This window comes from Zea mays, chromosome 2, assembly GCF_902167145.1.
Source record: "Zea mays cultivar B73 chromosome 2, Zm-B73-REFERENCE-NAM-5.0, whole genome shotgun sequence".
Taxonomy (NCBI): domain Eukaryota; kingdom Viridiplantae; phylum Streptophyta; class Magnoliopsida; order Poales; family Poaceae; genus Zea; species Zea mays.
Genome location: NC_050097.1, coordinates 44,165,207 through 44,184,650, shown reverse-complemented (window position 1 = coordinate 44,184,650; position 19,444 = coordinate 44,165,207). Strand labels below are relative to the sequence as shown.

Genomic DNA, 19,444 nt, shown 5'->3' with positions numbered 1-19,444 from the left:
GCACACACGCTTGCTGGGTCAGCCACTCAGCCCACGCCTTTGACCAAGACCTTGTTGCACAGAAGTATATAATAAGACAGAAAATAAAAGTAGAAATAAGAAGAAAAAAGATTCAAATGCCGATGCCGTCCAGATCATTCAAGCACAGCTTTACCTGTGACCGTGAGGTTCCTGCCGTCCGGATTTTTCTGAAATAAAATTGGATGGAGGAAAATATATCTAGAGCCGAGTGCCCCGACGATCGACCGACCGACGTACACCCCCTTTCTCTTCGCTCTTCGCCCTTCCTTCCTACCTGTGCTGCCTTCCTGGCAACCTGTCTCAGCAATTAAGCTAATTCCTTGGCCCGGCAATGGCTAGGGTTGAGCTCCTCGCGCTGCTGTGCCTCGCGGGCACCCTGGGCGCGCAGGCCACCGCCGGCCCCCGCCCCGATGCGAGGGTCGGCGTGTACGAGCTCAAGCTGGGGGATTTCTCCGTCAAGGTCACCAACTGGGGCGCCCGATTAATGTCCGTCGTCCTTCCCGACTGCAAAGGTCCGTGCAGTCCTCTCCCTTCCTGCTAGCTGCTGTCGCCTCTGCAACTGCCCTCGCTCGCCGCACAGGCTAAATTAAGTTCGTGCTCGTGGGTTTGCAGGGAACTTGGCTGATATCGTCCTGGGCAGAGATACCGTCGCTGAATACTTTGTAAGTTCGGCAGATCACCGTCTCTTGTTTCTTTTTTCTAGCCAATCGATCCATGATCTTTCTCCTGCATAGATCGATAGCACGTGTGTTGCATTTAGTTTGCGTCTTTTCTTCTTCATTTTTCACTCTGCACTAGTTCTGTTCGTCAGCGAATTCCACCTCTCTAATTAACAAACTTCGCAGTCGTCGGTCGCTCTCCAAACATAGCGACTTCATTTTTTTCTTCTTCTTTACTATTCTCCCTCATTTACTCTCTCTCGTTCAGCTTTAGAATCCCAAGCACCACGGTCAAGACTTTGAAAACCAAGCATGAGCTAGAGCTAGAATATTAGGCCACCAACCGAACTTTTGTAGAAAAGAAAATTAAGGGGAACTGGAAGGAAATGATTATTATCACATTGTGATCTGTGCTGTACAGGATGGCACTCCATCGCTATCTTCCCCTAATTTAAAACTGACAAAGATCACTCGAGATCATGCTCTCTCTCTCTCTCTCTCTCTCTCTCTCTCTCTCTCTCTCTCTCTCTCTCTCTCTCTCTCTCTCTCTCTCTCTCTCTTCTCGAGGGGGAAAAAAAATAAGCGAGACCGTGCAAGTGTCGATACGCATCATGTGAATGGAGCCTATGGCTATGGCACGCTGCTGAATTTTTCAACACACAACAGCGGCTTAAAGTTGTTCTTCCCACGCAGAACGACACTTCTTACTTTGGACCGATAACCGGCCGCGTGGCTCAGCGGATATCGAGGGGCCGGTTCGTCCTCGACGGGAAAGTCTACCACCTGCAACGAAACGACGGCAGGAACACGATTCACGGTACGGTTCGTGCCTACACCCAGAGCCAGAGGATTGCTCTGCTCCAACCGTCCGTGATGGATCAGTCCTCGAGTAATCGAGTTCCACTTCCACCGCTGTTCATGACATGGGAGCGAGATCGTTCACTCATTCACCTGCATCTGTTCGTGCATCCAGGTGGTGGCACAGCGTTCAGCAAAAGCGTCTGGACGGTGAAGGAGTATGTCGGCGGCGGCGACTCCCCATACGTCACCCTGTACTACCACAGCTTCGACGGAGAGCAAGGTACGCCCAAATTAACCAAAAGGCTTTAATTAACAGCTCTTGTGAGCTCGATCGAGTAGCGTCCGTCAACGGGAATCTTTATTTATGGTGAGCAGGTTTCCCCGGGAACCTCGACGCGTACGTGACGTACCGGGTGTCGGGCCCGTACACGCTGGGCGTGCACATGAGCGCGACGGCGCTGGACAGGGCGACGCCGGTGAACCTGCTGCTGCACGCGTACTGGAACCTGGGCGGGCAGGGCAGCGGGGACGTCCTGGGCCACGAGCTCCGGCTGCACGCGTCGCGGTACGCCGTGCTGGACGAGGAGCTCCTGCCTTCGTCGGGGCGCGTCGCGCCCGTCGCCGGCACGCCGCTGGACTTCCGGACGCCCACGCCCATCGGCGCGCGCATCCGCCAGGTCACGGGCGGGAAGGTCGTCGGGTACGACGCCAACTACGTCGTCGACGGGGAAGGGATGCGGCCCGTGGCGCAGGTCCGGGACGGCGCGTCCGGCAGGGCGGTGGAGCTGTGGGCGAACCAGGCCACCGTGCAGCTCTACACCGGGAACTGGCTCAACCACACCCAGGGGAAGGGCGGCGGGGTGTACGACCAGTACGCCGGGTTCACGCTGGAGACCATGGGGTACGTGGACGCAGTGAACCACCCCGAGTTCCCGTCTCAGACCCTGTTGCCCGGACAGGAGTACAAGCACGACATGGTCTTCAAGTTCTCGTTCTAGCAGGTGCATGGTTTGGTTTGATGTACAACGTTCGTTATTGGTGTTTGAGACGTACCTAGGCGAATACTGAGGGTTTGATCAGCTGCCCTGCAACAACAGAGTCAGTGGATTTTTTTAAAACACACAAACTATGCATTAATCAATGACGCAACAGATCACTGTCCAAAATATTTTTCGTTTCCTGAAAATTTTCACCAAGAGAAACAACCAAAGGAATCAAAAAGAAAAGAAAAAAAGGGTAAAGGTACAAACGTTAGCCCTCCTGTCCTGCGACACCTCAGGTACAAACATGTATGTACCACCTCCCTAGCGTGTGCTGTATATACCATGCCATGCATGCGGTCTTTAGAACTTGAACCCGAGGATGTGCGGCGTGCCGGTGAACTTGAGCCACAACCCGCCGTCGATGAACGGCCCGGCGGTGAACTGCTCGGCGTCCTTCCGGCCGATGACGTGGAACCCAGGCCAGGTGACCCTCTTGCTGGTGCCGGCGCCGGGGCCGCGGTTGTTGTACTCGGCGTAGTAGAGCGTCTTGATGCCGAAGTCGCCGTTCCAGGGCATGTAGCCCTCGGGCTTGATGAAGTCGGCGATGGTGCTCTCCATGATGACGAGGCGCGAGAACTCCTTCCAGGGTCGGCCCAGGTACGAGGGGATCTTGAAGCGGTCGGGGAAGAGCTTCTGGTCGGGCACCAGGCGGCAGTTCTGGATGACGAGCCCCGACTTCATGTTGGGGTCCGTGCGGCCGTGCGCGGTCACCGAGTTCTGCTGGTTGTCCATGGGCCGCCGCGTGACGATGAGGCAGTTCTGGAACACCGCCGCCGAGTTGCCGAAGATGAAGTCAATGGTGCCGGAGATGACGCAGTTGCGGAAGAACTGGCGCCGGGCGTGCACGTACAGCGTGTCCTGGAACGCGTCGAACCGGCAGTTGTAGAACGCCGCGAGGTCTCCCTGAACGCGGAGCGCCACCGCCTGGTGCCTCTCCGCGCCGGCCGTGTTGTGGAAGCCCATGTTCTTGCAGATGAACCCGGACGCCTCGACGGCTGCCAATCCATATCCATAAAGTTCCTGGCACGTCTATGTACATATAAAATGGTGGTGAAGAAGAAGGCTCGCTCACAGAATGTGGCGGTCTTCATGGTGGTGATGCCGTCAGCGAAGCTCTTGCGGCCGGTCACGCGGCTTTGCTTGGGCCCGTCGCCGTACATGAAGACGTTGACCTTGTCCTTGGGGACCATGACGATCTCGTCGTAGAGGCCGGCCTTCACGTAGATGACGTACCTCCCCTGCTGGCCCTTGGGCATGGCGTCCACAGCCTGCTGGATGGTCTTGAACTGGCCGCTGCCGTCCTTGGCCACCACCGCGTTCGGCTTAGGCTGGTTGCCCGCCGCCAGGAGCTTTCTCTCCGGCGACCTCATCCACACTGGCCAGCCTTTTTCGTCCTGCTCCGACAGGAGCCGGCGACGCGAGTCCTTCTTGAACATGCCGAGGTCCAGCTTCTTCAGGATCCCGCCGAGGCTGTTGGTGATGGCGAGCGCGTTGCTGCTGAGCTCGGTGGCGTTGCGCAGCACGGTGTGCATGTCGGCCTTGAGCTTCTCGTCGACGAAGCCGTCGATGCAGGTGTCCATGAACGTCATGACGCCCGTGAGCCATGTCTCGAGGTCGTCGGACCGGCTGATAAGCACCTTGATGTCGCCGCCGGCCATCTCGAGCATGCCCCTGAGGTCGTCAACGGCGTCCTCGAGGAGCTTCTTGCAGTCCTCTCGCGCGCTCTCGGTCATGGAGTCGCTGGCCTTAGCCTCGCCGATCGTCTTGGACTGCTCGACCGCTGTTTTCACCGACTCCAGCGCCACCTTGGCAACGCTGTGGAACACCTCCTTGGGGTTCTCGGTGCCATTGGTGGCCTGGGAGAGCGTCTTCTCACACGACTCCTTGTACAACGTGGGCGCGCACAGGGACTCGACCGACTTGCCGGACGTGGCAATGGAGGCTTCCCCCGGGACGGTGAAGTCGTCGCCGGCCTTCTTGCCGGAGTGGGTGACGGTGGCGACAACGCCGACGACCACCGCGACGACGACGATCGCCCACAGGCCACCTAGGAGAGCATTTGCCATCTTGGGCCACAAGCTTGTTGTTGAATCGGACGGGGAGCAAATTTATAGCGACCATGACGATCAAATGGCTGCGTACGGACGTGGATGCATGGTTTCAATGTTGTGTGGCGGCCCGTGTTCGTTGGGAGTCGCTATATTTTGACGTGCAGAAGAGCATCGTCTATTTGAGAGGTAAAGGACGTGGTCAATAGGTTTTCCGTTCTGGATATTTGGGTAGCTCTTTTACGTTTCAGTGTCTTGTAGCACCTTTTCTAAAATGGGCTGTGCTAATTCTGGAGGACAAACGGTATTGTGATGAGCCTAGATTGGACGGAGAGTCAGAGATCTTCATTAAGTATATATTTTTTTTTCCTTTGGGCTTAGCTTTTTTTTTGTCTTTGCTCAAGTTGCTTAGTATATATGATCTTCCCCAAATATGAAGTTGCTTATTATTGTTGGTACTCGTCACTATTTGTTCGCATGTTACCATAGCCATTGGCTTAGATGGTAATAATGAATTGCTACCTCATTCGAGTGGTAAGTCAGATTAAGGGTGTGTTTGGTTGAATGGAAGAGAATGTAACTATTTCATTCTTATTTTTTGGATGTTTGGCTTCAAACAAAAGAGGAACGGAACGGCTCTTGGAGTCTCCATATTGAAATATTAAAATTTACCATAGTTGAAATACTCCCGCTCTACCAAAACGACCGTATGCGAGCACTCCTCTAGACATGAGCACTCGGACACCCATCGGTCTACCTCTGGCTATGCAGTGTTTCTTGTGGCCAACCTCATCTCTTAGTCCTCCAAGTGAGTGTCAGCATGTGGTCTCACGCTCCAGTGTGCTGAGGGTGAGTACCTAGTTGTCGACAATGGGGTGGCTAAGGCAAGCTGGATGCACCAACTCAGCTCCTCCAGGAGCTTCACAGTCCCCTCACCAGTAGCACACTTGTCTACCACGACAACGTCAGCGTCATCTAACTCTCTGTCAACCCCGCCCAGCACTGCTGATCAATAGAAGACAATTGATCATGAAAATCAATAGAAATTGCAACTTAGCATGGAATTGATCATGGAATTTAATCTATAACCCAGCAATTGATCATGAAAATCAATAGAAGAAAATACAATGGTTCTTAAACAAGCACATGTTTATCTTTACCAGTAGGTTCACAGGTTACCGAACTGTAACTAAGATTATGTTGAAGAGGCTAGGTAGTCGTACATGTCTTTCAGCCACGAATTTCCTACCAGTTCTCAGATACTTTTAATTGAAATTTTCCTACTCAAGTTGACATACTTGCAACTTAGCAAATCTCACCTAAATGCACAGACACACAGTACCACCCTGACAAAAGGCCAAGAGCACACCAAAACTCACCAGAATGATCAATTTAAATTATTGTTGCAATACATAGCCACCAAGAATACTTGACAACCTGCAAAAGAGACACAACATCCTTGAATGAGCAGAAATTGCAAAAGAAATGTCAAAGTAAAAATAAAAATCAGCAAAGCAAGGTTACAAGGCAACCGCAGCAGGTTAGCTAGATTCAGGGAAAGGTTTAGCCCATCTCATCCAGTTTCTGCACCTGTACTCAAGCACAGACAAAGGGTGACTACCATTCACCGATACATACACATGTTATATATGCAATGGAATGATAAGAGGGGGTTCACTGTACTAAACTACTAATTTGTGGTTCATGTACACATCGAACCCAGCATATAAAAAGATTATTATGTCAAATAACCTGGCAGAAAAAAAGATGCCACTAAACCAAATGCAAACATGGAACTATATGTACATTTAGTAATACTCCCTCTGTCTCAAAATAAAATTCGTTTTAGCAAATTAGTGGGTTCATGCAACACTTAATGTATATGTTTGGTATATGTCTAGATTCCATTTGAATATAGACATAAAAATTAAGAGCTAAAACAACTACTATTTGGAAAGTTTCCCTATGTACCATTGAATTTTATACTCATTCCTTGTGTGCTATTGAGTGACATATATGGAATTTTTTGTGTGTGTATGATATATGGGGCCAGTGGCACACAAGGAACGAGTATAATTTCCTATGGCACACAAGGAATTGCCCCCTACTATTTTGGGACGGAGGGAGTACTAAAAAAACTCAACATCATTGTGGTTCAAAAACTGAACATAATCTGATCAATCATTTATATAATTTATTGATAACATAAGGAAAGAGAATAAAGTGACAACTTTATATGGTCAAACACTGATGATCAGTGAAGTTCTGAAATGTGATACTGGCATGCAACTTTCCACTGAGTTATGAGATCAAAAAAGAAATGCCACCTGAACTCCTTATATATGAACATTAGCAATTTAGCATGTCAACAGTACATGTATGGTTTACCCGATTTGAAATTAAAAAATTGAACAACGCCACTATAGTATACTAACACGAGATAAGTTTCACCACACTTTGACATGAACCAGTATTAAATCAAAACCTAAGCAAAATGTTTTGCATTTATTCATGATCAATGTTTTGACGATATGCATACTTTGTACTTGCAATAGGAAATTAGTGTCATGACATGTCAAAGCACTTAACAATCACCTGTATAAATAAATTATAAATTATGTCAATCAGCAAGCACCGAAGCAGTAAGCAATCTTCTGTGCACCAATAACAAACCAACCATTAGCCTCTTCCCAAAACTGATTAACCATATGTTTGATCTGGGACATAGTGGGATGGGATAGTTTTGACCCTGATTTTTAAGATGGGATGATCCAGTTTCATGTCTGCGTTAGGGAGATGGGCCCATCTATACATGTACATGTGGGCCGGCCTGGCCCGGCACGGCACAGGCCCACAAAAGCACGGCCCACAAAGGCACGGCCCACAAAAGCACATATCTAATTATGGGCCGTGCCGTGCCAGCACGTGTGCCCAGTCATCGGCCCACGGCACGGCCCACAATTAGTTATGTGTGCCAGGCCGGCCCAAATAGCCCAAAATACCTTAATGTGCCAGACCGGCTCATATACATACAACAGTAATATATCAACAAAAAGTATAAAATATATATGACCAAAATAAAACTAAGATGTTTTGTGGATGCACATTATAAACCTTTGGTCAGAAAGAAAAAAAATAGTACAACTAGCTCACAAATAATATTCAGTTCTCTGTTTAGTGTTTAATTGAGTACTATACATCCATACAGAATACATATACAATGATCATCATCACTATTCACTATCCATATCTAGGTATTGGTTCTCGATGGCTTATTGAAGCTCTAGATTTTCCAAGTTATGCTAGTCATGTGGGCTTTGACGGATCTTAGTTAAATACTGAGTCTATATTTAGTGGGCCTCGGTAGGCCTTAGTTAAATGGGTCGTGCCAGGCCGGCCCGTGGGCTTGAATTGAGGCCCCGGCACGGCCCACAATATGGGCCGTGCCGGCCCAGGCCCACAATTAGGTTGGGCCGTGCCAGATATGGGCCGTGCCAGAAATTGTGTGCTTTGGGCCGGCCTATTAGGCACAGCACAAATGTACACCTATAGGCCCATCCTTGTTCCGTATTTGGTTCAGGTACATCAAAAGGTGGGACAATGCATCTAGCATGTGAGGTCCACATGTCAGCCTCCTCTTTTCTTCTTCCTTGCACCAAGAGCTTGTTGAAGCCACACACCGCTTCTTCTCACTCACCGGAGCTCGCCCTATGACCCTTGCTGACGCCCACCCTCCTCTTCCTTTGCACTCACAGGCACACACCCTCCTCTTCGTTCCTCCTCACCGTCGCCCCTCACTAGCGCCGCTCCCCACCGACACAGCAGCTCAGCCAGAGCTCACCAACCCACTCACAGTTCAAGCAGATGGAGCTCGCCCGCCTGCGTCTCAACTTGCACCTTGTTCCCTTGACACTGGGCCACTCATTGTAACCGGAGGTCATCTCACGCTTGTGCGTGCCAGTGCCAAAGCTGGAGCTCACATTGCCTATGCGTGTCTATGCTGAACCCAAAGCTCGTTTGAACATCTGTGCTTGGAGCATGCACTCTTGCTCATCCTCCACACCTGCATGCACGCACGAGAAGAAGGCGAATGAGTCAGTCCGCTCGAATCAAAGGGATAGGCTCACTCCATATCTTAGGGATATTCCACTATGGGGGGATGAGAGGATGACCCCGTTCCCTCTGACTCCCAACCAAACAGCACCTGATATGATATTGATGGCGGTAAAAGATCCTCTAAGGGCTAGTTTCGAAACCCAAATCCCTTTGGGACCCCCCTCTTTTCCCAGGGTGAGAAATCCCTGTAGATAATATTTGAATAAGGGCTAGTTTGGGAACCCCATTTTTCCAAGGGATTTCCATTTTTTCAAGGGAAATTAGTTCATTTTCTCCTGTAAAAATATAAAATCCCTTAGAAAAATAGGGTTCCCAAACTAGCCTTAAGATATTTAATTATACATGAGAGGTTTTTCCTCCCTGGGTTTGCCTTCCCTTGCTTCCAAACTAGCCCTAAAGGATTGATACTATAACATGATATGAGAAAACAGCTGTCATTCTCAAAGCCAATAGATAGCACACAAAAAGTTCTCATGAACAAAATTAATAGAGCAAAAAAAAAGGTGTGTTCAACCTCTCCAATATAACAATCTGTATGCTCATAGACAGCTCATTTGAGTTTTGAAGACACAACACCGTTACTTTTCTCCTCAATGGCTAAAATAAGTTATAAAGAACAAATAAGAGTAGTCAAGATATCCTCACAACCATCTTGTTCTTCTTTCCAGCAGACAACAAGAGCACCTTCCCATCAACTATATCACCTTCCTCAACCAGCTTATCCTCACTATCAATCCTCACGTTATTCAAGTACAGACCACCTTGCTTAATAAGCCGCTTAACTGCTGACTTACTAGTGAGCAAACCTGTGGAAACAGCCAAATCAATAAGTGGAGACTTGAACACTTGATCATAAGCTAAAGAGCATGAAGGCACATCATCTGCTATCCCCTCAATTGTTTGTGCATCCAATTGTGTCTGAGCACCAGGTCTCAAGGCCTCGGTTGCCTTCAATGCCTCCTCCAATCCCTCCTCGCCATGAACAAATCGCGTCACCTCTTCTGCAAGCCTCTTCTGAACAGTGTTTGGCACATAGCCAGGCTTCTTCATCGAGTCTTCTAGCTCCAGAATCTCATCCAAGCTCAGGAACGTCAGGATCTTCATAAACCTGATGACATCGATGTCTGGCACCGCAAAGAAGTACTGATAGAACTTGTAAGGAGAAAGCATCTTCGAAGAGAGCCAGATTGCCCCATCCTCCGTCTTTCCAAATTTGGTACCGTCGCTCTTCAGCAGAAGTGGGAATGTGAGTCCATGCGCCCCTTCAACCTGCAAGATTTTTCTGATCAACTCAGTTCCCGCTGTGATGTTCCCCCACTGATCGCTGCCCCCGATCTGCACATTGACACCCATATTCTTGAACATGTAAAGGAAGTCGTAGCCCTGCAGCAGCTGGTAGGTAAACTCGGTGTAGCTCATCCCGTCTTCCGACGCAAGACGCTTCTTGACGCTCTCCTTGGCGATCATTGTACCCACGCGTGCAAAACGGCCCACCTCTCTCAGGAAATCCAGCAGCGTGATGTCCTTCCACCAGTCGTAGTTGTCGAGGATCAAAAAAGAACCCATTGTCTGTGACGAATTCGCTGAATTGTCCAAAGACAACTCTTTTTGACCGGAGTGGGAACGGTGGGCAGGCTCCGGGACGCGGCCGAGAATCTGGGCGACGAGGGACTTAATGGCGTCGGAGTTGCCCTCGACGGCAGCTATGCCGAGCTCCGGGCGCTCGGAACTCTTTCCCGAGGGATCGCCAACGCGGCCAGTGGCGCCACCGATGAGCGCGACGGCGGTGTGGCCGCATCGGCGGAACCAGGAGAGCGCGACCAGGCCGAGGAGGTTACCGAGATGCAGGCTCTCGGCGGTAGGGTCGAAGCCGCAGTAAACCTTGAGCTCCCCTGGACGCGCTGCGGCGAGCGCCTCCGAGGTGATGGCCTCGACGAGTCCTCGCTTCATGAGCACGTCCACGACGCCGGGCGACGCGGCGGTGGCGGCGGGAGCGGAAGCAGTAGCGTTGGTGGAGAGACGGCGGCGAAGCGGATGGGTGTGTGGGAGGAGGAGGCAACGGTGCGGGCGCAGGAAGGCCCGCGAGGCGGCGGCGGCGGCGGCCATGGCGGTGGCGGCCATCGTGGGAAGGAGGAAGAGGAAGTATTCTCGGCCGTGCGCTGGTGATAGAGACAAATCCCTTGACGGCTCGCACAAAAACACAGGGAAAAATATAGCTTTAGGCCTTCTTTACAACAAAGAAAAAGTAATGGAATTGTAAAATATTAATACCCCATAAAAGTTTTCCTATGTGTTCCTTTGGAACAAAAAAATGAATTGCTACAAATTGTATAAAATTTCTTTGAAATTAAGTATTGTTGTGACATTTTAGAGAATTTTTAACATAAGGTCTAACTTCATATAGATTTTCCTATGGAATTAAAGGTGACATGCAACTCTCTTCCTATATTTTTCACATCCCTATATTTTACTAATCCTCCATTCCAAAGGAGCCTTAGAGTTCTATGTGACACTTGTAATTTTATAGTAATTTTTTAAGAGATTGGATCTCATATTAAAAATTCTCATAAATTTCACTGTAATAGTCTATTCCATAGGAATTTTATAGGATTTGTATGAATTTAATCCATTGTACCAAAGGACAACATAGGATTTTTTAAAGGATTTCAATCCTTCAAAACCCCTTCACGTTTCTTTGTTCCAAAGGAGACCTGAGCCTAAAAGATGCAAATTCATCGTCAGCCACCCGAAAAACGAGAAATTTGCGGCTATAGCAACCACAATGTTAGACTTCGCCGAAATAGTACTAAATCTTTTGGTTTCACCAATATAAAACCCAAACAGATGTCTTTATCTCTCGTGTAGTATTGGGACGCAACCGATCACCATTAAACAGATAGATCTGCGACGTGCATCCATTAAGCCAACAACTTTGTTGTTCTTGTTAGCAAATGTCGCGAGGCCCATCAAGCGACCCATGAGATTTTTGTGTGTTTGTGAAGACCCGGGGGATATCCATTCCCCACAAACCCCCGAGAGTCAAGCCAACTTTTGAGAGTAATTGGCTCGAGACTCAAAGAAAAAATCATCTTGTTTGACTTTTTTAAGCTTTTGAGTGCAACTTTGTTTCGTCTTTGTATCCACTAGGTGAGGTGCACCCAATGGGTGTAGCCCCTAAGCTTTGAGTTGATTTGAGTATCAATCAGTTCAAAGGTCTTCTTGGTCTTGCTTCTGAGTGTGGCTTTGATCTGTTGTTATATCAGGTGCACCCAATGGGTGTAGCCCTAGTGCTTTAAATTGATTTGAGTATCAATCAACTCAAAGGTCTTCACAGTCTTGCTTTTGAAAGGTTTTGGTTTGTCGTGATTCATCAGGCTGAAATTTGGTCGACTAAAATATGACCGATCGAAGTCATGCTGACTGAAACCTAACCGACTGGAACCCAGCCGATGGAGGCCCGACTGGATTATGCTCGGCCAGGGTTTTAATGAAATAGCTAATAGAGGTCCGGTTGACTCCAGCTTGACCGATCTTAAGTTTGTCGTTTTGTAGCCTTTTATGGATATCTCACGGATTAGGTTGTTTTAGAAAAATCATAGAAAATCTCGCCCGTACACCCAATGGGTGGTGTGTAAGTTGTCTTATCTCAAAGTAGTAACCTGATGTGGCAGTGCGTAATAATGCGCCTAAGCGGTTGGTTTTATTCCTGTTCGATGTCGTGTTACGCCAAGGGGTGTCAGTGGCGTGAAATTTCTTGGAAATTTACATGGCTCTTGAAGGCTTTACGACCTTTCGTTGTACAGACGGGAGCCGAAGGGTCGTCCCCTAGCTTCTTTAAATAGACCGTTCACCTGCAACTATCTTCTTCACTCGCTCTAGTCTCATTTCCTATTTCCACTTCCCCTACTCTAAAATCCCTAATGGCGCGAGGCAAGAGCGGCAAGGGCAAGCGTGACAAGAAGAACCAGGGCGGCAAGAGGAAGCACCCTCCGAATCCTCCGTCGGAGGACTTAGATGACTTGGAGTACTCGAAGTAGACCTGTTCAAACGTCGGTTCGGATTCGGGTCAGGTAAAGGTCGGGTCATGGGTCATTTAGCACGGCCCGTACCCAACCCATGCCTAGTGTCGGGTCGGGTTGGCCCGTTTAAAGCTCTCTTATGGGTTTTGGTGGTTTGGATGACAACCCAATTAAAGGACTAACAGGTGTGCTAAGTGTTGAACATGTGCTTGATGCAAAGCTTATAGGGTTCAACACAAGTGAACAAGTGTGATGGTCCAAAGACTGGAATATCTATAGATAATGGACATCACAAGTAAGATGGACATTGCTTAAGTGAGACTCGGTGTGCGTAACTCGGAGACAACTGATCAAGCCAAGGATGGAGGCAAGAAGAGCTTTGAGGTACCGAGTGCACGGGAGAAGGTCAAAGAGGCTGAGGAACCCAAAGCTAGGGGTAAAGAAGAAGACTTGCAAAGTCAAGGTTGATCGAGTTAGAAAAGATATGGTGCATCGAGGATCATGACTTAAGAACGTGACTTATAACTAATGAGGTAATATTATGGTTATGTGGTGTAAGTCACAAGGTTCAAGATGAAGCTCAAGAATTGAACAAGATCACTAGAAGGAAGAGCAGTGTCAAAGCCAGAACCTGGAAGCAACTTGAAAGAGCTAAGTTCACTTTGATCTTTAGTTTGGGTTGTTCCTATGTTTGGATATATTCTATGTGACCTTTGCAGGGTGTTGGAGCTTAGATATGTCAATCTAGATCAAGTCAAGTTGACTTGATGGTTTAGAGTCCAACATCGAGTTCAAACAGGCCAAAATGGGTAAAACGATGAAAAAAGTTAAGTATGTAAGGTTTGAGTGTTCAACTATGTTGCATACACCTCTTAATAGAAGTTTGGTGCTTTGGTTTTCTCTCTAATTCTTTCTGTAGAGAAAGTGTCATTCCGAGCTCTGCTTGAGGAGAAACTGAAAGGGAATTAGGCTTACACCTATTTCCTAATTGATTTTGGTGGTTGAATTGCCCAACACAAATAATTGGACTAACTAGTTTGCTCTAGTCTATAAGTTCTACAGGTGCCAAAGGTTCAAAATAAGCCAATAAAAAGACCAAGAAAAGGGTTCAAACAATAGAGCAAAAGACAACCCGGAAGACACCCTGGTCTGGCGCACCGGACTGTCCGGTGCGCCACCGGACAGTGTCCGGTGCACCAGGGCGGTCGAAGCCAAACTCTTCACCTTCGGGAATTTCCAAGGGCACTCCGCTATAATTCACCGGACTGTCCGGTGTGACAGGGGAGCAACGGCTACTTCAGCGCCAACAGTCACCTGCAGAGGCATTTAATGCGCGCCAGAGCGCGCAGAAGGCAGGCACGCGCGAGACGGTGCACCGGACAGTCTACAGTACCTGTCCGGTGCACCACCAGACAGCCAGGCGACCCCACCAGCCAGAGCTCCAATGGTCGAACCCTAACGGCCGGGTGACGTGGCTGGCGCACCGGACACTGTCCGGTGGCGCACCGGACTGTCCGGTGCGCCATGCGACAGCAGCCTCCACCAAACAGCTAGTTTGGTGGTTGGGGCTATAAATACCCCAACCACCCCACATTCAAGTCATCCAAGTTTTCCACCTTCCAACTACTTACAAGAGCTCTAGCATTCAATTCTAGACACACCCAAGTGATCAAATCCTTTCCCAACTCCACACAAAGCATTAGTGATTAGTGAGAGAGATTTATTGTGTTCTTTTGAGCTCTTGCGCTTGAATTGCTTCTATCTTTCACTCTTTCTTGCGAACAACTCAATTGTAACCAAGGCAAGAGACACCAATTGTGTGGTGGTCCTTGCGGGGAAGTTTGTTCCCGTTTGATTGAGAAGAAGAACCTCACTCGGTCCGAGGGACCGTTTGAGAGAGGGAAAGGGTTGAAAGAGACCCGGTCTTTGTGACCACCTCAACGGGGAGTAGGTTTGCGAGAACCGAACCTCGGTAAAACAAATATGCGTGTCACACTCTTTATTCGCTTGCGATTTGTTTTGCACCCTCTCTCTCGGACTCAATTATATTACTAACGCTAACCCGACTTGTAGTTGTGATTAAGTTTGTAAATTTCAGATTCGCCCTATTCACCCCCCCTCTAGGCGATTTTCATTTGGTATCAGAGCCCGGTGCTTCATTAGAGCCTAACCGCTCGAAGTGATGTCGGGAGATCACACCAAGAATGAGATGGTGACCGGCGAGAAGCCCGCTACAAGCCACGGGAAGGCTCCATCGGGAGAGTCCTACAACAAAGGAAAGGGGAAGGAAAAGGAATCCCCTTCACACAAGTTGCGTCGGAGCGGTGACAAGAAAAAGAAGATGAGGAAGGTGGTCTACTACGAGACTGACACCTCATCGCCATCCACCTCCGGCTTCGACACGCCGTCCGTAACTTCTAAGCGCCATAAGCGCAAGAAGTTTAGTAAGATCCCCCTACGCTACCCTCGCATTCCTAAACATACGCCTTTACTTTCCGTCCCATTAGGCAAACCACCAACGTTTGATGGTGAAGATTATGCTAGGTGGAGTGATTTGATGCGATTTCATCTAACCTCACTCCACAAAAGTATATGGGATGTTGTTGAGTTTGGCATACAGGTACCACCTGTATGGGATGAAGATTATGATGAGGACGAAGTGGCCCAAATCCAACACTTCAACTCCCAAGCCTCAACTATACTCCTCGCCTCCCTAAGTCGAGAGGAGTATAACAAGGTGCAAGGGTTGAAAGGTGCCAAGGAAATTTGGGACACGCTAAAGACCGCGCACGAAGGAGACGAGGTGACCAAAATCACCAAGCGGGAAACGATCGAGGGGGAGCTCGGTCGCTTCTGACTTCGCCAAGGGGAGGAGCCACAAGACATGTACAACCGGCTCAAAACCTTGGTGAACCAAGTGCGCAACCTCGGGAGATGGAAATGGGATGACCATGAAATGGTCAAGGTTATTCTTAGATCCCTCGTTTTTCTTAACCCTACGCAAGTTCAATTAATTCGAGGGAATCCTAGATATACACTAATGTCTCCCGAGGAAGTAATTGGGAATTTTGTGAGCTTTGAATTGATGATCAAAGGCTCAAAGAAGATCAACGAGCTTGATGGCCCCTCCACGTTCGAAGCACAACCGATCGCATTTAAGGCGACGGAGGAGAAGAAGGAGGAGTCTACATCGAGTAGAACACCCATCGACGCCTCCAAGCTCGACAATGAGGAAATGGCACTCATCATCAAGAGCTTCCGCCAAATCCTCAAACAAAGGAGGGGAAAGATTACAAACCCCGCTCCAAGAAAGTTTGCTACAAGTGTGGTAAGCCCGGTCATTTTATTGCAAAATGTCCTATTTCTAGTGACAGTGACAGGGGCGACGACAAGAAGGGGAGAAGAAAGGAGAAGAAGAAGTACTACAAGAAGAAGGGCGGCGATGCCCATGTATGTCGCGAGTGGGACTCCGACGAAAGCTCTAGTGACTCCTCCTCCGACGAGGACGCCGCCAACATCGCCGTCACCAAGGGCCTTCTCTTCCCCAACGTCGGCCACAAGTGCCTCATGGCAAAGGACGGCAAAAGAAAGAAGGTAAAATCAAGATCCTCCACTAAATATGAAACCTCTAGTGATGAGGATAATGCTAGCAATGAGGAGGATAACTTACGCATTCTTTTTGCCAACCTAAACATGCAACAAAAAGAAAAGTTAAATGAATTGATTAGTGCTATTCATGATAAGGATGATCTCTTGGACACCCAAGAGGACTTCCTTATTAAAGAAAATAAGAAGCATGTTAAGGTTAAAAATGCTTACGCTCTAGAAGTAGAAAAGTGTGAAAACTATCTAGTGAGCTAAGCACTTGCCATGAAACTATTGACAACCTTAGAAATGAGAATGCTAGTTTAATTGCTAAGGTTGATTCCAATGCTTGTGATGTTTCCATTCCCAATCTTAGAAATGATAATGTTGATTTGCTTGCTAAGATTGATGAATTGAACATCTCTCTTGCTAGCCTTAGAGATGAAAATGAAAAATTGCTTGCTAAGGCTAAAGAACTAGATGTTTGCATTGCTTCCATTTCCGACCTTAGAAGTAAAAATGATATATTGCATGCTAATGTTATTTAATTAAAATCTTGCAAACCCTCTACGTCTACCGTTGAGCATACTTCAATTTGTACTAGATGCAGAGATATTAATGTTGATGCTATCCATGATCACCTTGTGGCGGAACTGCCCGAATTATTCCGACTTAAGTGCCTAAGTCCCGCCTTAGAGGCTAGACCACACTTAAATGGGAATAACCCGTCAATCCCTCGGATCTAGTCCGACGAGGCCACTGACAGGATCAAGTACCACAATCTCACTCGATGGCGAGTCACAGAGCAAATACAATAAAGCATAAAAACATACATTAAGGAGTATTAAATTATTACATCATCATCGGAGTTTTTGCAAAAGTAGTCATCATTGTTCGAAGTGCAGCGGAATAAAACTAACGATAATTAGATGGAGGGATGGGGAAGCCTGTCCCATCACTCCTCCTGCTCCTCCTCAGCCGAGGCGGGGTCCCACTCGACAGTCCAACCTGGTGGCAAGATGGACGACCAAGTCACTTCAGCAACCATGTCCTCCAAAGAACCTGTAAAATTATGCCACAAGCAAGGCTGAGTATACTAATACTCAACTAGACTTACCCGGTGTGAGGAGTCTACTCCTCTACCTCTAGACATGCAGCTGTTTGGCTGTGGGGTTTGGTTGCCAAAAGCACTAGCTGAGTTTCTAGATCAAGTTTTAACTTTGTCAATTTAAGTGTGACTCTCTTAAGGCTAAATATGTACTATCTACTCATACATAGTAGCAACCCTTTTTTTTAGCAATCAACATCTTGTATCAACTCATCATATTTCCACTTGTTACTCAATGTAGCAGCATGGATCAAGCAGTCTCATTAGCTGCGAGAAGCAGACGATTCGAATCGAGTTTTTATCCTTGCAAGGTAAACCTAAAGACACGACATGTAGGGGCACTCCGTCCCCACACACATCAACCGTCCCCATCGATTCCCTGGCAACAGAAAGGGGCTCACCACCTTGGCGTACAATGCCTCACTGACCCCGACTGTCGTCGTGCAGTGACCGCACTTGTACCCACCATAACCGGAATGGGAGACCACGTCTCAGGTCGCGTGAGGAGGGCAATCTGCGGGCAGGTTCACTCAGGTACTAGGCTTACCGATTTACCATATTTCTCGGTATGTGTTTAGTACGTTCAAACGCTTGACACACGGTACCACACCTTAATCCTTATTCCAATTTTTATCCCGTGGACAACCAATCCCCATGGATTGTTATCCACAAACCAGCATCATTATGATAAGAAAGTGGATACAACCAATTTCCTGACCTCGCGCGAGTGCTAGAAAAATCACTCGACTTCTACCGAGATCCTAATTAATAAAGCAGCTACTCGACCTAGCATACTAGTATTCATCTCAACAGGATTCCTGAGATCATGCAACTAGGGTTTCAACCAACTCCTACACCTAAGTGCACAATCAATCCTACAATCATTAAGTGTAGTAAAATAGCATAAATTACAGGTTATGCATAAACCGGGGCTTGCCTTCCAAAGCAGTGGCAGGCAGATCCTCTGGTGCAGGCTCTGGTGCTGGGTCCGGGGCAACCTCCTGAGCAGCTCCTTGCTCCGGCACGAGGACGTATTCTCCGTTAGCGAGGTTACAATCTATCGAAATGCAATGAATATGTATGTCATGATTGTGCAGGATTTAATAACATTATGCTAACGGAAGAAAAACTAAGTTAGTTGGTAACTTAGGGTTTCTTGGTTATACGTGGCTTTTAGTAGTTTATGCTTACCATTCTAGGTTTAAGTTTTGGTAAGGATAAGCATAGTGGATTTGTATTTTTTTTCCCTTACATATTTCAGTGGGCAATTTAAAAAGAGTTTTGCTAGTTGGGCTAGGTGACACAAGTTTCTATTATCAATTTCTCCTTTTTCATTTTCTAATTATGAATTCTAGTGGGGGTTTGAACTACAACAGTGGTTTAACTTTTTCCAAAAATTCTGTAAAAATTACAGTGGGTTGCCATTGGTCACTATAGCCTGTTCTAGGAATTTGGGGTTCAAAATAAAAAGGCTATGCTTTAGACAAAAATAACAAAAGTTATGTAAATGGGCCACTTTGTACTACAACTCTTAACTAGGGGTGGGTTCTGTCCTAAGGGTTATTTTTGTTGGCATTTGACAGTAATAATAAGCTTCTGTGCCAAAAATCACAGAAAGCTAAGGGATGGTTATTTAGTTGTGATTTTCCAAAGTTTAATGCCAAAAAGGCACCTTCTATTGCCTTATTATTTGAAAAATGTCAAACAGCAGATTTCATATTTTTCCTATGTTCTTTATAACAAAACATTAATTATCACAAGGGTTGGGGTGTTTTCACCTTGAGGTTATTTTTCTAGGGTTTTTCTAAGTTTTCCTTATTTTCTTAAAATAAAAGGTATCCAATTTATTTTATACTAAACCAGGGTATAATAAATTTTTCTAGTAAACTACACTGAATAAGTATACTAACAAAAATATGGGAGCTCCCTGATTCTTTATTTAATTTACCTTTCCTATTTTCTTTAACTTTAAGCACAATGTAAAATAAATGGCAAACTCTACCTTAATGGGGTGGACAGAGGGGTTTATCATTTTTAATTAGGT

The 19,444-nt window shown here is 47.3% G+C and overlaps 3 protein-coding genes across 5 annotated transcripts; 1 reads left to right on the top strand and 2 right to left on the bottom strand.

Annotated features, from left to right (window-relative positions):
- Positions 1-259: 259 nt before the first annotated feature.
- LOC100383094 (Galactose mutarotase-like superfamily protein) lies at positions 260-2,595 on the top strand. Its single transcript, NM_001175765.1, has 5 exons — positions 260-533; positions 634-683; positions 1,374-1,497; positions 1,654-1,761; positions 1,857-2,595. Exons 1-5 carry the CDS (start codon positions 353-355, stop codon positions 2,477-2,479), a joined length of 1,086 nt encoding a protein of 361 aa, NP_001169236.1. The 5' UTR covers positions 260-352; the 3' UTR covers positions 2,480-2,595.
- On the bottom strand, positions 2,589-4,595 carry LOC107546770 (Pectinesterase 5). The gene is made up of 2 exons (NM_001322852.1): positions 3,597-4,595; positions 2,589-3,519 (listed from the first exon to the last, which is right to left on the bottom strand). The coding sequence occupies exons 1-2, from the start codon at positions 4,588-4,590 to the stop codon at positions 2,825-2,827; spliced, it is 1,689 nt and encodes a 562-aa protein (NP_001309781.1). The 5' UTR covers positions 4,591-4,595; the 3' UTR covers positions 2,589-2,824.
- A 603-nt stretch (positions 4,596-5,198) lies between these two features.
- On the bottom strand, positions 5,199-10,886 carry LOC100273682 (uncharacterized). 3 transcript variants are annotated; one of them, XM_035964636.1, is made up of 3 exons: positions 9,203-10,880; positions 5,952-8,635; positions 5,199-5,574 (listed from the first exon to the last, which is right to left on the bottom strand). In XM_035964636.1, the coding sequence occupies exon 1, from the start codon at positions 10,807-10,809 to the stop codon at positions 9,319-9,321; it is 1,491 nt and encodes a 496-aa protein (XP_035820529.1). In that variant the 5' UTR covers positions 10,810-10,880; the 3' UTR covers positions 5,199-5,574; positions 5,952-8,635; positions 9,203-9,318.
- Positions 10,887-19,444: the final 8,558 nt, after the last annotated feature.

Coding starts and splice junctions, on each gene's coding strand:
- LOC107546770 (NM_001322852.1), bottom strand. CDS start 4,590: ATGGCAAATGCTCTCCTAGGTGGCCTGTGGGCGATCGTCGTCGTCGCG. Junction 3,520..3,596: donor CATGAAGACCGCCACATTCT/GTGAGCGAGCCT, acceptor ATGGATTGGCAG/CCGTCGAGGCGTCCGGGTTC.
- LOC100273682 (XM_035964636.1), bottom strand. CDS start 10,809: ATGGCCGCCACCGCCATGGCCGCCGCCGCCGCCGCCTCGCGGGCCTTC.
- LOC100383094 (NM_001175765.1), top strand. CDS start 353: ATGGCTAGGGTTGAGCTCCTCGCGCTGCTGTGCCTCGCGGGCACCCTG. Junction 684..1,373: donor ATACCGTCGCTGAATACTTT/GTAAGTTCGGCA, acceptor CTTCCCACGCAG/AACGACACTTCTTACTTTGG. Junction 1,762..1,856: donor CAGCTTCGACGGAGAGCAAG/GTACGCCCAAAT, acceptor TATGGTGAGCAG/GTTTCCCCGGGAACCTCGAC.